Source organism: Physeter macrocephalus, chromosome 17 (assembly GCF_002837175.3).
Source record: "Physeter macrocephalus isolate SW-GA chromosome 17, ASM283717v5, whole genome shotgun sequence".
NCBI classification, from domain to species: Eukaryota; Metazoa; Chordata; class Mammalia; order Artiodactyla; family Physeteridae; genus Physeter; species Physeter macrocephalus.
The window spans coordinates 27,375,654-27,392,175 of NC_041230.1; the positions used below are offsets into that span (position 1 = coordinate 27,375,654).

Sequence of the window (16,522 nt, forward strand, 5' to 3'; positions counted from 1 at the left end):
CGGCATGTGGGCTCCTCCCAGACCGGGGCGCGAACCCAGTTCCCCTGCATTGGCAGGCGGACGCGCAACCACTGCGCCACCAGGGAAGCCCGAGATGACTTTTTATTAGAATTTCCATTGAATTGCTTCTCAGGAGGCATGGGGGCCTCCAAGACCAGTGAGTATCAAATCCAGGCTTTTAACTATTTTGAACTCTCAGGGGAGTTATTTTCCTCAAGAATAAAATTCCATGCCAATATGAGGGTTATTAAAAGTCATTTTATGGAAAATATTCCCTGCACTAAAAGGAACCAAACCCATAGTTCATTGTATTGTGTTTGGTTAACAGTGTAACAGCAATTTATTTTTTAGGGTTTTCAGTGTGAACTTTTATGACCTACCAATCAAGTGTATTATAAATGAGCATTTAGCTTTTTTTAATGAAGAATTATATGGCAATTTAAAACTTTAATTGATTGTATTATTTTGTTAGGTTTTTATGAACATTGATTTTAACATAGTTTTCTTCCTTGGATTTCATCCTAAGCAACTATAAGAGATCTTACTAGAACAGGATGGAGGGAATTTTTAGAAATATTTATTTGCAAAGATTTTTCATTGCTCTGGATATATGTGATGTGGGGACCTCTGGTGGCTTAGTTTATTTTTCCATCTTAAAGAATGACTGGATACTAAGCGAAAAGATAGACTTAGAAGTCCAGTTGGAAAGGACCTTAGACGGCATCTACTCAAACATTTTCCTTTGACAAGAGAGGGAATTGAGGCCTATAAAGGCTAAATGACTTTTCCAGGATCGCACAGCAGAGCCAAGGCATCAATCCAGGCCTAGTGTTGTCTCCGCAGCATGCCACTGTCCTCTTGGAGAGGATGTTAATAAAATAAATGTGAGAAGTAAAATAACAAATAGCACATTATCCTATGATTTCTGTCCATTTTATCCTAAAAATGCCAGTTGGGTCCATGCTGGCCTGTACACCCTCCCTCCCTCCCTCTGTTCATGGTCTTACCATCGCTCACAGAGTGATTGTGGTTGCCTCCAGGGGTTCTCCCTGCTCCGAGCCTCTTCCTCTTTGGTTATCCACTCCCTGCCACCAAAGTTACTGCTCAAAAACTTGGACCGGGTCATTCCACTCCCTTGCTTAAACTTCATCTCTGAGTCACTATTGCCCATAGGCTTCTTAAACATGGTTAACAAGCTTGAAAACAGGTCCATGTGAGTCTGAAAGTGGTGTTATTTATACAGATATTTACTTTTCTTTCAAATTGTGACCCTGCCATTTGTGTGTGGCTTAGCTATATTGTTTAACCTCTTGGAGCCACATTCTTTACCTATCAAAGGGAAATGGTAGAATTTGCCTCAAGAAATTGTTGAAAGAGTTCAGCACATAAAACCCCTTATATAAAGTACCCAGTACACAGTAGGTTCTTGAAGGATGGTAGCCCTTATTGGTGGACTTGGCTCGCTGTAATCGTACATTTATTCCCCACTGCATGAAGAGCTCCTTGAGGGCAGAACTTCCTTGTCATGTCTTCAAGGCTTAGTGTGGTGCCTGGCATATAACAGTGTGCTTAAGCAGTATTTGTTGAATGGAAATGAGCCATGAAATCTTGAGCAAGTCATTTAATCTTTGTGAACCCCAATTCCTTATGACTAGAATTAGGAGGATTAGTAAAGTGAAATAATGCATATAAAACACCTAGCATGGTGCCTGGTTCAGTTAATAAACAGTAGGAATTGGCAAGATCATGTTTATCCTCAGAAAGTCAAGATCAAGTATTAGCTCTTCTATAAAACCTCTTTGGTTGGGGCTTCCCTGGTGGCAGTGGTTGAGAGTCCACCTGCCGATGCAGGGGACACGGGTTCGTGCCCCGGTCCGGGAAGATCCCACATGCCGCGGAGCGGCTGGGCCCGTGAGCCATGGCCACTGACCCCCGACCAAATTAATCGTTTCCTATCTCTTGCGCTCATACTCCAGGAAGGATGGTTTCATGGGGAAAACAAGGGTTTTAAAGTCTGACAGGCCTTGAGCTGAATCCTAGTCATGTGACCCATATAACTTTAAGTAAGTTAATTAAGCTTTTAAGCCCTATCATTAGGGGTAATGATAGCTAGTGTGTGTTGTGTCAGATTATCCTGTTAAAATATGGATCTTCTTTAGAGTGGGAATTACGGTCCTGTTCATCTTGCCTGGTATATAGTAGGTGCTCAAAAAATGTACAATGACTTTAATATAGCACTGAAAGCTTGTTAGTGTTAGGAAACTATAATTAAAAACAAGAATAGTACAAATGAGGTATCACAGAACATCAAGTGGAGAAAAAAGAGTAAAATTTAAAATGATAAAGCAAAACACGGCAGAAAGCCAATATAAGGGTTCAAAAACAAGCGGAAAAATGATAAAACATAAAGCTTGATCAAGTGATAAAAGTATGGCTGATATAGGAATGGATAGAGAAGATAAACCACAAAAAACAAAATACTACCACTAATAACATTTTCACACAGAGGGAAGATGGGAGAAAATGCAGCTTTGAGAGTAAGATCTGAGTAGTTTCAGCTTTACAACTTCCAGAATTCCAGACATTGGTTCATTTCATCCTCACCACAACCAGGGACGTGGGTGGTCATAGCCCTCCTTTCAGAGTTGAGGAGACAGTTCAGAAAAGTTAAAGGTCATACTAGTTAACACACAGAAAGACCCAGAGCTTGGATTCAGATCTCTTGAGTCCAAGCACAGTGCTCTTTACATTCTATCCTATAACCCGTGTGCTAGAAAGGCAGGGGATTTCATATAATGACAGCTTATAAATTAATTTAGCATTTAAAGTCTTAGGCCTCACAATTGTAATGGAAAGGTATATTTGCCTTTCAGTTTATGCCTGTTCAAATACCAAATGATGAAGAAAAAAGCGATCCTGTCCTTTTTGCCAGTAGAGTCCGGAATTTAATGGCAGAGTAAGTATCTATATGTGATTATGATCAGTAAATAGTTTTAAAATTATTGGTAAATGGCATTTAACATTGTTTGAAGTCTTTGTTTTTTTCTGTCTGAGGGCCTCATTCCCCAACTCATTTTGGTAAGGAAAAATCATATGCCTAGGAATGCAGTCGGTAAGACAATCTATAAATATTTTCCCTGACGTAACCCCAAACTAATAGAGACGTAGCTTTGCCAGAAGGGGAACAGGGAGGGTACATGAACCAGGAGAAACCAGCCAGTGACCTCCAAAGGGTGAATTCTCCCAAGCTGGCCAGTCGCCGTCAGACAAAGCTAATGATGGTCTGAGTGGTTCCTGCTGTGACCCACCTTCTATCCCCTCAGCCTCCATATAGCTGCCAAGGCCACATGTTTCAAAGGCATTAATGATTACAGCACCAAAGAGGAGAAAGTTTGCAAGGGAATGCAATAGATGCATAGAAAAGGGGGAAATTCTCCCTCATTAAGGGGATGGCTGTAAATTTAGGATTTAGAAACTGCAAAACATAAGGCAAGTATTTTCCTGCACTTAAGGGAGTTTTAACTGGCCACTATCCTGATTAGATAAATCACCTCTCCTCCTGTAATGAAAGAGTGTGTTATACTATCCCCACCACCCAGGCAGCCTCAGAGCCCTCCAGGTGTGCACCCTCTCCCCAAGCACCACCTTCCTCAATCATGCCCAACGGTAGGTTTGGAGCTAATAAGCCAGCAGTATTTATTCTCTTAGTAAAAATGCAATGAGAACTCTGAATTTAGCTTCATAGCTGAATTTGGCATTATAAGCAAGATTATATATATTGTATGTATATTACATATATTAATATTTCACAGGAGACTAACTTTATTTTCAAAAAAGAATAAAGGTTTAAGTGTTTGGCTGAAAAACTTTTGTTACTATGTGTCCCTACATGTACTTGATTTACCTAGTTTCTAGAGCAGCTACAAAATTTGCTTTGATATTGTTTTCTTCCCTCTTCCATTATGTTTTCATACTAGCTTATGTCCAAAATTTAGGAAGGAAGATAAGTATTAGGAACTGAGAGAATTTACATCAGCTATTTTGACTTCCCAAAACCTGCTTAAAAACAGAGGAAAGATTTGTTTAAGCAGCCTTTTCCTGGATTTGGAGGCGTGGAGGTAGAAGGGCCTTGGATAAAGAGTAAGAAAGACCTCAGTTAGCTGTACAGCCTTGGATAAGTCCCCTCCAAGGCTCCTTTCCTCATGTGTAAAGTGGGAATTCTAATCCTTGCCTGGCTTTTCTCATAGTTTTGATTATTATGAGAGTCAAGTAGGAAAGTATACGTTAAAAGCATTTGAAAATGGTAAAGAGCAAAGCCGAGGTAAGTAGTGGTGGTCGACCACTAATAAATATTTACCGACTCCTGTGCTAGGCCATTTGCTTGTGTTACCTAACATAATCTTCACAGCAGCTCTGAGGCAAGTGAGGAAATGGAGGCTCTGAGGTAGTGAGAGTCTCTGGGGCTGGGATTCAAATCCACACTTCCTATTACCAAAGCCCAAGCTCTTAACTGTTTTGTTCTACTATTTACTCTTATAATTCCTGAAGTGTTTTTAATTTTTATTTTCCTTATATATTCTTACACCCAAATAGTCATTAAACAAAAACAGCTTAGTGGCAGATAGGAAAAAAATGTTTATTCGTATTGCATTCATTGAAAATTGAATGTTCTTAGCCATGATTCAACGAAATCAAATAACAGTTGATGACATAATTTTATGATTGTCACTGAATTTGTGTGAATAAAATTTAGCCAAGAGGGATCTGCAGGAAATTATTTTATGTACAGCACAGATTTTCTTCTTGTCACTCAAGTGTTTTTTCAAGTTCTTGTTAATATGTATTTTTTCCACATCCGTTTCACTATTAGTAGATCTCTGAGCAGGAGGGAGGTAGTCAGTGTTGTGCACTCCTTTGAGGATGGAGGGTGTTTAGGTTTGGAAGAAATATGATCTTATAATCAGTCCTCGTTAGTATTTTTTGAAGATTGCTATGTAGCAAGAAGGTGATCTTCAGTCTTAAAAGATGGAAAGACGCAGATGACTAGCGATATGGATAGACCGTTCACTTATAATATGTATAGGTGCCATTTATCTGTTTAAATGGCACTTCCACAGGCATTCTTAGTTGGTCCTTAAAATAACCCTGTGGAGGAAGTGATTATTCCTATGTGCAGATGAGAAAAGTGAGGCTTAGGTTAAGTGCCAGCTGGTAAAAGACTCCATAGGACTTGAACCTAAGTCTTCTCATTATTTTCCATAGACTGAACTCAACTACTGTTATCGCTGTAGTCAAAACACAGAACAAAAATGACTAGCTGGCAGAAGCACACAGACATAAGGAGATTAACTCAGGCCACAATGTGAAGTAGAGAAATATGTCTCTTTGGCAATTATAAGCCAAAGCCACTGGTTCAAAAAGTAGTAAATACTTTTCCATTTACTGTCGTTTGTTGACCAATTCAGGCCTAATGAAAAACCATCACCTTTTTAAAAAAGTTGAATCTGTTTGCTTTTTAATACTTTAGAGCTCTGAGAATTCCAGTAACAGATCACACCTATGAAGATTGCAGATTGATGATTTCAGCAGGACAGCTAACACTGCCTATGGAAGCTGGGTTGGTGGAATTTACCAAAATCAGCCGGAAGTTGAAGTAAGCATATTTTAAAATTACCACACTTTCCTAAAGGTGTCCAAGAGATCTGAAATCCTGTATGTTTATTTTCTCTGGTTTCATTAATGATGAAACTCTAGAACCTACATGGTGTTTATTAAGAAAGCCAGGGATGTGAATTTATCTCCCATTTAGTTCATCTAGTTTTGTTTTTTTCAAGAACAGCTAACTCAGAAATATGTGCGTTGGTCATGAGAGGAGAATGAGATAGTAAACACGGGTCAGCGCAGATCTGCCTCCCTAACCGGAAACAGCTGAGTAGTTGGTCCTGCCACCTTCTTATAAGAAAGATGACATAATTATATGGTACTGGCACGAGGTGGTCAGAACTCCTCATGTGAAATAGGAATTGACTTGTAGAGCAGCAATTCGGACCATCATTGAATTTTAAATATTTCCCTAGATCAGCCTTCTCCTTCTGGGCACCTAATTTTTTTTTAAAGGCAAAAAAAAAAAATTGTGATTTTTATGATCTGGTTTAAACCATTTAGAACATTCCCTTTGAACTTCCTGGTATGAAGGTGTAACTCCCACATCCCTCTCTGATTACAGTTCATTGTTTTCAGCCCTGACAGGGATCTGCAGAATTTATTAACTCAGTAGACCTTGGCATCCTCCCTAGGAGGGAGCTGCAGAACAAGTTACTGTATTAAAGTTCAATATTAAAAAATATTTTTGATAACTGATGTAGCAAACATTATTTATATCTTCTAGATAGCAATGTTTTGATGTTATATTTTTACAATATTCCAATAGATTTGAAAAAATTAGATAGGCACTGAAATTGGATGTAGAAGTATATGTTAAGTCACCTGTTTAATTCTACAGGATGTGATGTAAGCTACAGTATATTTTCCAGTGCTTTTTAAAGTGTTTTATAACTAATATTGGAGGAAGTGTACGAAGTCTAATGAATCCCCCATCACAACATTTTGTGAAATGTGAGTTCATTATCATCCGGAAAGCTTGAAAGCAAGAATTGTATTTTTTTTTTAACAACTCAGTAAGTACTGTTGACTTACTAAGTAATATTTAGATTAAAATGTGAGTTCTTTTTTTCTTCTCATGAGTCATTTATTATCTTACCACATTGCTCCTTTTCCCAGTTACTTTTCTTTCCCTCAGATATTTGGGATAATTACAGTTATGCTAATATCCTTTAAAAAATTAGAAGTCTGTATCCATGTTCAAAATGTGCCTTAAAATATTCGTTTTCTTCTCCTTTTCAAATGTAACACTGAATATATTTTTCCCTCAGACAGATGAATAAAACAACGCTCACAAAATGTCCATGTGGATTGTAAAACACTAATAACACATCTTCATAACTCTTTGTTTAGATTAGATTGGGATGGGATTCGTAAGCATTTGGATGAATATGCCACTATCGCAAGTTCCTCTAAAGGAGGAAGAATCGGAATTGAAGAATTTGCAGAGTATTTGAAGCTGCCTGTTTCAGATGTCTTGAGACAACTTTTTGCACTCTTTGACAGGGTAGGTTAAAGTTTAATCTGTAACACGCAAATATTTTTATTTCGCGAGTCCCCACAGGGTATAAATCAGTATGGCAGGCATTAGAAAAACTTGCTAGGTCAGTGTTAGAAGAAGCAAGGCTGAGCCCATAGTTTACTTGCATGATTTTGTTTTTCAGCTTAATAGTAGTAGTAGCAGTAGTAGTAGTAGTAATAATAATAGTAATATAATAATAACTGTGTGTGTGTGTGTGTGTGTGTGTGTGGCAACAGTTACGATAGTGTCTATTTATTTTAAACACCAGGTCAGAAATAAATATTGTGACCATATACCCATATTTGTGTATGGAGTTGGAAAAGTTTACATAACTAGCAAGAATTTTAATATTTATGTCAAAATCATACATTGATGACACGGGTGGTACTATTCTATCCTGAAGGTTTCTAGACTTCCCCCAAAACGTCCAAAGACCAAATCGATTTTAGTTTATTTATAACAAAGTTTTCAGTTAAAGCTTGACTGTTTGTCCTTATACTGGGGATTCAGTTTTCTGCTTACGAATATGTACGTACATGGAGTTAGATAATTGAAATGGCAAAGTTTCCTTAGGAAAAGTGCATCAAGATTTCAAGTTCTCTCTTTGTAATTTGTTTTTTAATATATAAAGTTGACAGTAAAGTTCACTTTTTTGGTTACAGTTTTGTGAGTTCTAACAAATGCAAAGAGGCATGTAACTACCACCACATTCAAGAAATACAATTGCAAAAAAAAAAAAAATTCCCTGTAGCTAGGCTTTTATAGTTAAGCCCTTCCCTCACCTTTAACCACTGGCAATCACTCCATCCCTATAGGTTTGCCTTTTCCAGATGCCATACAAATGGAATCATTTAGTATATCCTTTTGAGTCCAGCTTCTTTCACTCAGCATAACGCATCTGAGATTCAGCCACGTTATTGCATATATCTGTAATTTGTCTCCTTTTATTGCTGAGTGGTATTCCATTGTGTGGATGTACCATACTTGGTGTATCCATTCCCCAATTGAGGAACATTTGGTTTGTTTCCAACTTGGGACAATTATGAATATAACTGTTCTAAGCGTTCGTGTATAGGTTTTTGAGTGAATATAGGTTTTCCTTTTACTTGGATAAATACTCAGGGTTGGGTAAATACTTAGGATTGTGATCTTTTTTATTTCACATTCATTCCTGAGGGATATTTTTGTTGTACAAATATGGAATTCTGTATAGAGTTCTTCCCTTTCAACCATTTAATAATTTCATCCTGCTGCCTTCAGGCCTATCTGGTTGTTTTTCAAGTTCCTCCCGCCATGGTATTTTATCCAGAGGTAGTGCTTTTTGTATTTCGATCAGAATTTCTAATTGTAGTGAGTAGGAGAGATAGGCTAAACTGGGCTCATTCCATCCTGGCTGGGACCAGAAGTCCCAGGTCTCTATCAACAACTGGGAAAAGATATTTTGCAAAGAAATTATAGCCTGCTGACAGAAACCAGGACAGAGCTTTTCTTTTTCTTCTTACCCAGAGGTCACTAACATTCCTAATGATTTATTCTGTGGCTTATTCTCTTAGATGAACTATTCTTTTTTTTAAATTTATTTTAATTTTGGCTGCGTTGGGTCTTCGTTGCTGGGCGCGGGCTTTCTCTAGTTGCGACGAGCGGGGACTCCTCTTCGTTGCGGTGCGCAGGCTTCTCATTGTGGTGGCTTCTCTTTGTTGCGGAGCATGGGCTCTAGGCACGCGGGCTTCAGTAGTTGTGGCAAGCGGGCTCAGTAGTTGTGGCTCACGGGCTTAGTTGCTCCGCGGCATGTGGGATCTTCCCGGACCAGGGCTCGAACCTGTGTCCCCTGCTTTGGCAGGTGGATTCTTAACCACTGCGCCACCAGGGAAGCCCCTTAGATGAACTATTCTTTAACATGATGCAGGTAAGCAGCCTTCTTCCGTATGGAGTGCACAAGCCTCTCTTCTGTGCTTGTTGCAGCATACAAATATTTTTTCCTTGTCCGTGAAATGGTAATGTGTCACTGCAATGGTGCTACTATAAAGTGTAATGAAGATTTAGGGAAAAGGAGATGTAAATTATGGGATGTAACAGTACAAGTTGGGAAAATAGAGGCACTTTTCACTTGTACTGTTACTAGTATTTCTATGAGATTTGTATAGCATTTTTCAGTATGGCTCTGGAAACCATGCAAGCAATTTTAAATAAAGTTTCTATAAATATGAACTTGGTGACAGGAAGGAATATGGCAGGGACATACAAATAAGGACAGGAGATGGGGAAATGGGAAGTGACATGAAACAGGGACCAAGAGGGAAGTTTAAAGCACATCATAGACTTTATGCTCATCAGGATTTTTAATCAAGATTAAAAATAGTCACCATAGAAGTTGCCCTGTCTTTCAGGTGTCAAACTGTCATAACAGCAATAACAGGATTGCTTTGACACCAGTTCTGTCTTTTGATGACTGATGATACCTGCCAGTGGCCCCATTGTTTCTATAGCACTGGGATATGTGGGAAGATTTGGGAGTGGGGAAGGGAGTGTAAACCAAGGAGTACAATAAGCCCTAGTTAGCCAGATTGACTCACTCTGAACGAAAGAATACAATTAGCTCCAAGCAGTTTGGAGACTGGTGAGCCTTTGTGGCCAGTGTGGTCAATCACTCTTCTGCATGGACTGCTTCAATCGGCTCACGTATCAATTATAACTGTAAGTTTTCTTCACTTCTTTGTATAGTGTATAGACTTAGCTTTAGATATAGACCATGAGTTGGTCTTTAAAACACTTTTGATCTCCAACATACTGGAAGGTAGAGAAAATAATCTGGAGAATTAACAACCAATGCATTTGACCTTTCTTTACCTCTTCCTTTTCTCTTCTCTTTGTCTCTCTGTCTTTCTCGCTTTCCTTTTTTTGTTTTTAACATACCTGCATGTCTGTGCCTGTGAAGATTTGCTTTGTTTTGAGAAGCTGAATTATGCAATTGTTGCCACGCCCTGTGCACATCGCCACTTCCATGCTCTCTTGGAGGGCTTTAGCTGGGAAATGTTCCACGGAAAAGACAAAGAAGTTCAGCAATGTCATAGTTTATTTCTCTCTGGGTAGCTTATCTTGCTAAACTCAATACTTATGAGGGGTGGGGGAGGAAGAAGGGTGGGAAAGAGAGAGGGTGGGGTGTTCCTCTTGCTCTTCCATTTCAGTAGCTATAAATTTTTGCAGGGCAGAGGGCTCCTCCCATGTGTCTTTCCCACTTTATTCTCCTTTTCCCCTTCCTTCTTTTCTTCTCTCAATCTCTCCCCAAGTCTGGTGCAATTGTGGTTGGTATTTTGGGGAAGGGGAGAGATCTGTATATCTCTCCATGTTCCCTTACTCCTTCTTCCAACATACATTCCTGGCAAGTCTGCAAAAACTTCATAATGGTTTTCGTCTCAATCTGTCCTAAAAAAAAAAAAAGTGCTGTCTATTCAGTTTCTTCTGACAATCTGATGTGTTCTTTTAGATTGTCAGATATGCGATGGCAGATGATTTCAAGGTCCAACAGAAATGTGGCATTCATGATCCAAAGCATAGCGTGGCTCATTGCTTTAGGATAGTTTTTTGTGGAGAGGTCTCATCTCTGAAAAAAAGGAAAAGAAGACCCTTTTCATCTTTAGGTTTCATTCAGCTTCTTTATTTTCCCAAATGTACACTAAACTCTCTGAATCAGAGGCTGATTGGGATTAGTCAAAAGTCCACATGAGTTAGAGTTGAGAGCTGAGACAGTAGTTTAAAACAGTGGCTTCTCAACATTTTTTATATTCATAATTCAGTTTTCAAGACTAGATTTTTTTGCCAACACTCTTGAAGGCATTTAAATACACTTAACGGGACTGAGAAACAACACTGGCTAAATCAGAAATAATTATAACACAGTCATTTTTACAGTTATAAGAATATCTACACAGCATCACCTTATTTCATTCATTCTTCAACGCTGTGTTATTGAGCAGAGCTGTGTGCTGCCCTGCCAGCAGTATCTTACATACCTATGAGACAAAGTCCTCAAATATTGCAGCACACATGTCATCTTTGTTGCTAGTTTGACAGTATACCATGTTATCTGCCTCTTACCTCTTACTAGTGGCAAGTCATCTCATCTACACTACATCTCATGATACATTCAGGGTCATGTTCCATCTGGCACACATCACCATAATGGTATGTATATTCGCTGGTGTTAAAGCTATATTTCAGGGGTCAGCAGACTTTTTTCAGCAAAGAGCCGGATTGTAAATGTTTTTGACTTTGTGGGACATTTGGTCCTAAACTTTCAGTATAATTTGTACAACTGAATAGAAAAGTTAATCCACCCCACTCAGAAAGATTTCTCTGTTTATTTTCAGTCCCTTAAGCCACATAAGTGCCCTGTCCTAACTCTCAGCATGAAAATCTGCATAATACAGCACCCTACCTTCTCTAACAGGGAAGGGCAAGCAAGGATGCTTGTTATTATATGCTCATTATTTGCTCATGATTTAACACTTGAACTAATGCCAAGAACAGGGCAGACAGGAAGAACTCAGATAAAGAAACGCATTCATTCCACACAATGCAAAACAGTAATAAAAGATCTCCAGAATAGCCAAAAATGCTGGATTGTCAAAGTGCTAAAGTATACACACACTTTCCTGTTCTAATATTTAAACAAAGGACATAGTAATGCCAGAAGAACTAAGTACCAGTTAGAAGGCCGAAATGGGAAAAATCAGGACAGTTTTCACATTTTTTAGAGAATGGAAATAGTAACCATCTATCTAAATTTTCTTAGCCTGTGGTCTGTTGTGTGCATAATGGTTTTGGTAAAAAGAGAGTGAGCTCATGCCAGACTATAGCTGAGTGATTAGAAATCAGTCTCTCTCATCTGTGAAGATGAATGATATACCACTAGTTAGAAATGGGGAGGATGTCAATAAGAAGTAGACAGATTTGGTGAGAATAAAGATTCAGAGTGACCCCTTTTAAATCAGATGTGGAACGATGGTGGCTATAAGCCCTGACTGCAATCCTTCAATAAGTCCTTAAACTTTACCAGCATGCTTTATTTTCATCAGTTTAGGAAATATAGCAGGTGACAGTCAGCAAACTACAGCTGATAGACCAGATCCAGTCTGACGCCTATTTTGTAAATAAAGCTTTATTGGGACACAACCATGCCCATTTGTTTATGTACTGTCTATGGCTGCTTTCATAATACAGTGCCAGAGGTGAATAGTTGCAACAGTGAAGTCTTCTATCCTTTTTTTAAAATTGAAGTATAGCTGATTTACAATGTTGTGTCAGTTTCTGGTGTACAGCAAAGTGATTCAGTTATATTTATATATTCTTTTTCAGATTCTTTTCCATTACAGGTTATTACAAGATATTGAATATTTTTCCCTGTACTACACACTAGGACCTCATTGTTTATCTACTTTATATCTAGTAGTGTGTATCTGTTAATCCCAAGCTCCTAATGTATCCCTCCTCCACCCCCCTTTTCCCCTTTCTTCTATCCTTTAAATTTCCAGTTCGGGTTTGATGTGTACTGTAGTATTTCGTAGCTCATGTGAAAAGAGCTCATCTTGGGCTTCCCTGGTGGCGCAGTGGTTGAGAGTCCGCTTGCCGATGCAGGGGACACGGGTTCGTGCCTCAGTCCGGGAAGATCCCACATGCCGCGGAGCGGCTGGGCCCGTGAGCCATGACCGCTGAGCCTGCGCGTCCGGAGCCTGTGCTCCGCAACGGGAGAGGCCACAACAGTGAGAGGCCCGCATACAGCAAAAAAAAAAAAAAAAAAAAAAAAAAGAACTCATCTTGATTCCAATCTCAATTAATCAGGATTTGTTATATGAAATCTAAAGCTCATATGATATAATTAACAGAAGAAGGCTATAACTTTCTGAGTGGGCTAGATTAACATTCCTATCCAGTTGTACCAGTCATCCTGAAAGTTTGATGGCCTATATGTCTGACCATTTCCTTCTTCAATTCTCAGGGTGACTTAACTCCCCCGTGTAGTTCAGCATAATATTTTCCCTCCCTGAGTGTTCTTACACTAGAAATATCCTTTTAAGCATGAGAATTGTATGCTTTCTTTTTGGCTTCTCAATGCAAGTCTACCTAGGAGACACTTAGAGGAAACAGAAAGGAGAGGGCATTGATTAAAGCTCAATTTTTTATTGGAACAAGTGAGCAATGGCCTCCTCCAAGAGCATAAAGAGGTAAAGAACAGGGCTTTGTAAGGAGCAAATTGTGTCAGACCAATTTAATTTCCTCCTATGACAGTGACAGTCCAAGATGATAAAGAAGAAGAAATAGATATTATCTATATGGACTCTAGAAAGGTTTTTGATTTCATCCAACGTGACATTCTCATCAATAAATTAGGAAGGTCTGGTCCAGATCATGTTGCAGTTAGGTGAAAGCCCCACTTGACAGAGAGCCCTCACTGAAAGTGGGAGCTGTGTGTCCTGTGTTATTCAAGACCCGCTTCAGTCCCCCCACCTTGGAGTTCTGTCTGGAGGAGCAACATATTTGATAGGTTACCGGAATACTTTTGAAAACCAGACAATACGTCAAAGTGAGGATAAGGGTATGTAAGTATGTCTTTAAAAGTTGTAGAACCAGACCCAAGAAAAAGATTAAATTACAGTCATATATAACATAAAACTACTTGGGCACGAGAAGGAAACTGAATGCAAGGTAAGAACGAAGCTGCACTCACCACTTCATGGCACATGAAGATCTAGACTCACAGAATTCTAGAGCTGAAAGGATGTTTAGTGTCAAATTGCCCATCTTCCTCATTTCTCAGGAAGCTTCCAGCCCAAAAGAGGAAGTTGCATGCTCAAGGCTACAGAGCTGGTTAGTTGCAGCACTGGGAACTCCTAGTTCAGTATTCTTTTTACTACAAACCATCTCTGGACTTTTTAAAAATAACTTTCTTGAGGCATATTTTACATATCATAGCATTCAGCCATTTCAAGCATACAGTTCAATGATTTTTTTTAGTAAATTTACCAAGTTGTGCAACCAGCACCATAAATCAGTTTTAGAGATTTTCCATCACCCCATTATGATTCCTTGTGTCATTAACTGTTAATTCCTGTCACCTACCTATCTCCCAACCCTAGGCAACCACTATAGTTAAGTCCTCCTGCGTTGTTCTAGACCTGGTCTAGAATGAAGACTGGAATAGAGACTTGTATAGATTTGCCTTTTCTGGACATTTCATATAATGGAATCTTACGATATACAGTATCATGTCTGGCTTTTATCACTTATTGTAAGTTTTTGAGTTCCATCCATGTCGTTGCCTGTATCAGTAATTCATCCCTTTTTATTGCCAAATAGTACTCCATTACATGAATTTATCACATTTTGTTTATTCATTCACCTGTTAGTTGATATTTAGGTTGTTTCTACTTTGGAACTATTATGAATAGTGTTGCTAGTAGCATTCGTGTGTCACTGTTAACTTTTTAAGTTCAATAACTCTTCCCCCTCAAATTGAGGTTAAATTTTCCATTAAATATGGCCTCTTCCCCTACTCTTTTTCTCCAGAGCTGCACAGTAGAGTTCCCCCAGACAGCAACCAAAGTTCCTATTAATGTTCTAATAAATAGCCTTAGGGGATTAAATAGTCCAGAGAGGAAAAGTCTTGTTAATCTAATAACAGTCTTTTATTCTATGATGGCTTATGAGAAACTGTTAGCCAAATGCTTTCCATCTTAGCAGAAAATAAATGAGAGGAATTGGATTTAAACTTCAGCGAAAAACACTTCAGATGGTCATAAGGAGGCACATTTTATATGACAATGGATGCTGTCAAGTTAATTTGCAATATTATAAAAACAAAGCCCATGTAATTTCCTCAGAAGCTTATATGAATGGATTTAAATCTGTCTGAGGCCAGATGGCCCCTTGTGATCCCCTAAAGGGAAGAAAGTCCTTTTGTGGTGCTTCTTCAGTGTGATAAAGGAAGACATTTGGCCTTTGGTGTTTACAGAGACCATTTCACGGTGCCCATGAGACCAGTTATTGAAGTCACTGTGTTGATGGAGAGTTTTCTATAAACCACTAAGTGTGGCAGGAGACATTGCTCTCATGTCCTACACAGAGCAGTGTCTCCCAGCTACTATTCCCTCCCTAATAAGAGCTAGAATAATCATTATTTAATTCTAGAATTGTACAGTTTATTAAGTAATTTTACGTTTAATCTCCTTTTGACTTCATATTTGAGCCTTAGTAGTTTCCAGAGTAACCTGTGAGATAGACTCTGTCACATGGCAGTTCAGAGTCCTTTCCAATTTCATTCTATTCTATTGAGTTGCCTTTATCTCCCATCATTCTCAGCAGTAAACTCTCATCACACTGGACCACTCATTATCTCTTGAATACCACACATGCTTTAGTTCCTCTATCTTTTCACTACACCACCCCTTTATATATATATATATATATATATATTTTGTCTTTTTGGAGAACTCTGACTTAGCCTATAGTCAGGCCTACACATTACCTCTTCTGTAGGTAAATATTCTCCTTTCCTTTCCTCAGCAGAACTTATTGTTCCCCTTTTGGGCACCCATATTGGTTTGATAATCCTGTACAATATATTAGCTGTGTGACCTTTTATAAGTTGCTTAACTTCTCTGAGTTTTTCTTTCCTTATTTCAAATGCTTTTATGTCTTTCAGGGAAATTCTATGAAATCGATATACCAAAGAATATTATATACAAATGTAATAGTTTAGTATTAATAGTAGAAATGTGAAAATAGACCTCAGGTTATAGTTACAACACCTAGTTTTCTGTGGGTCTCTTTGATCCTTGAGGACAGCAGTCCTGATATTTTCATCTTTCTCTCCTAAACATTGAGTCCAAGTCCTGAAACATAATAAAAGAAATTGAATCATTATGAAGTAGGCAGGGGAGATACTATTATCATCAGTTTGCAGATTGAAATTAAGGTCCAAAATGCTGAGTGATATAAGGATTTAGTTATGTCCTGGCCACTTTTCCCTGAGTTTACCAATAGAACTTCCAAAGACTGCTGAAGGGCTTGTACCCTGACTCTATCTAGTATCAAGGATGAGGTTTCTCAAAGTATTATCTGGGACTATCTGTCATAGACTGACTTCTGAAGATACTTATTAAAAATATAAAATCTCACAAATGTAATTTTGAGCAAAGAAAAGAGAGGACAGTACTACCAAATTTACAGAAATAAAAAGTATTATAAAACAGTACTATGAGCAACTGTATGCCAACAAATTGGTTAACCTAGATGTAATGGACAAATTCCTAGAAATGTACAACCTACCAGGACTGAATCATG

General features: G+C 38.5%; 1 protein-coding gene across 6 annotated transcripts in view; it reads left to right on the forward strand.

Annotated features, from left to right (window-relative positions):
* LPCAT2 (lysophosphatidylcholine acyltransferase 2) overlaps window positions 1–16,522 on the forward strand; it is a 63,610-nt gene that overhangs the window by 24,844 nt on the left and 22,244 nt on the right. For 5 of the 6 annotated variants that reach the window (XM_028477687.2, XM_024124899.3, XM_007110271.4 and 2 more), the window contains exons 9-11: window positions 2,874–2,956; window positions 5,528–5,653; window positions 7,015–7,168. In XM_028477687.2, coding sequence (XP_028333488.1) covers window positions 2,874–2,956; window positions 5,528–5,653; window positions 7,015–7,168 — 363 coding nt within the window. Of the gene's footprint in view, window positions 1–2,873; window positions 2,957–5,527; window positions 5,654–7,014; window positions 7,169–12,538; window positions 12,709–16,522 lie in introns of those variants that run through there. The other variant, XM_028477690.2, reaches the window with a different exon arrangement.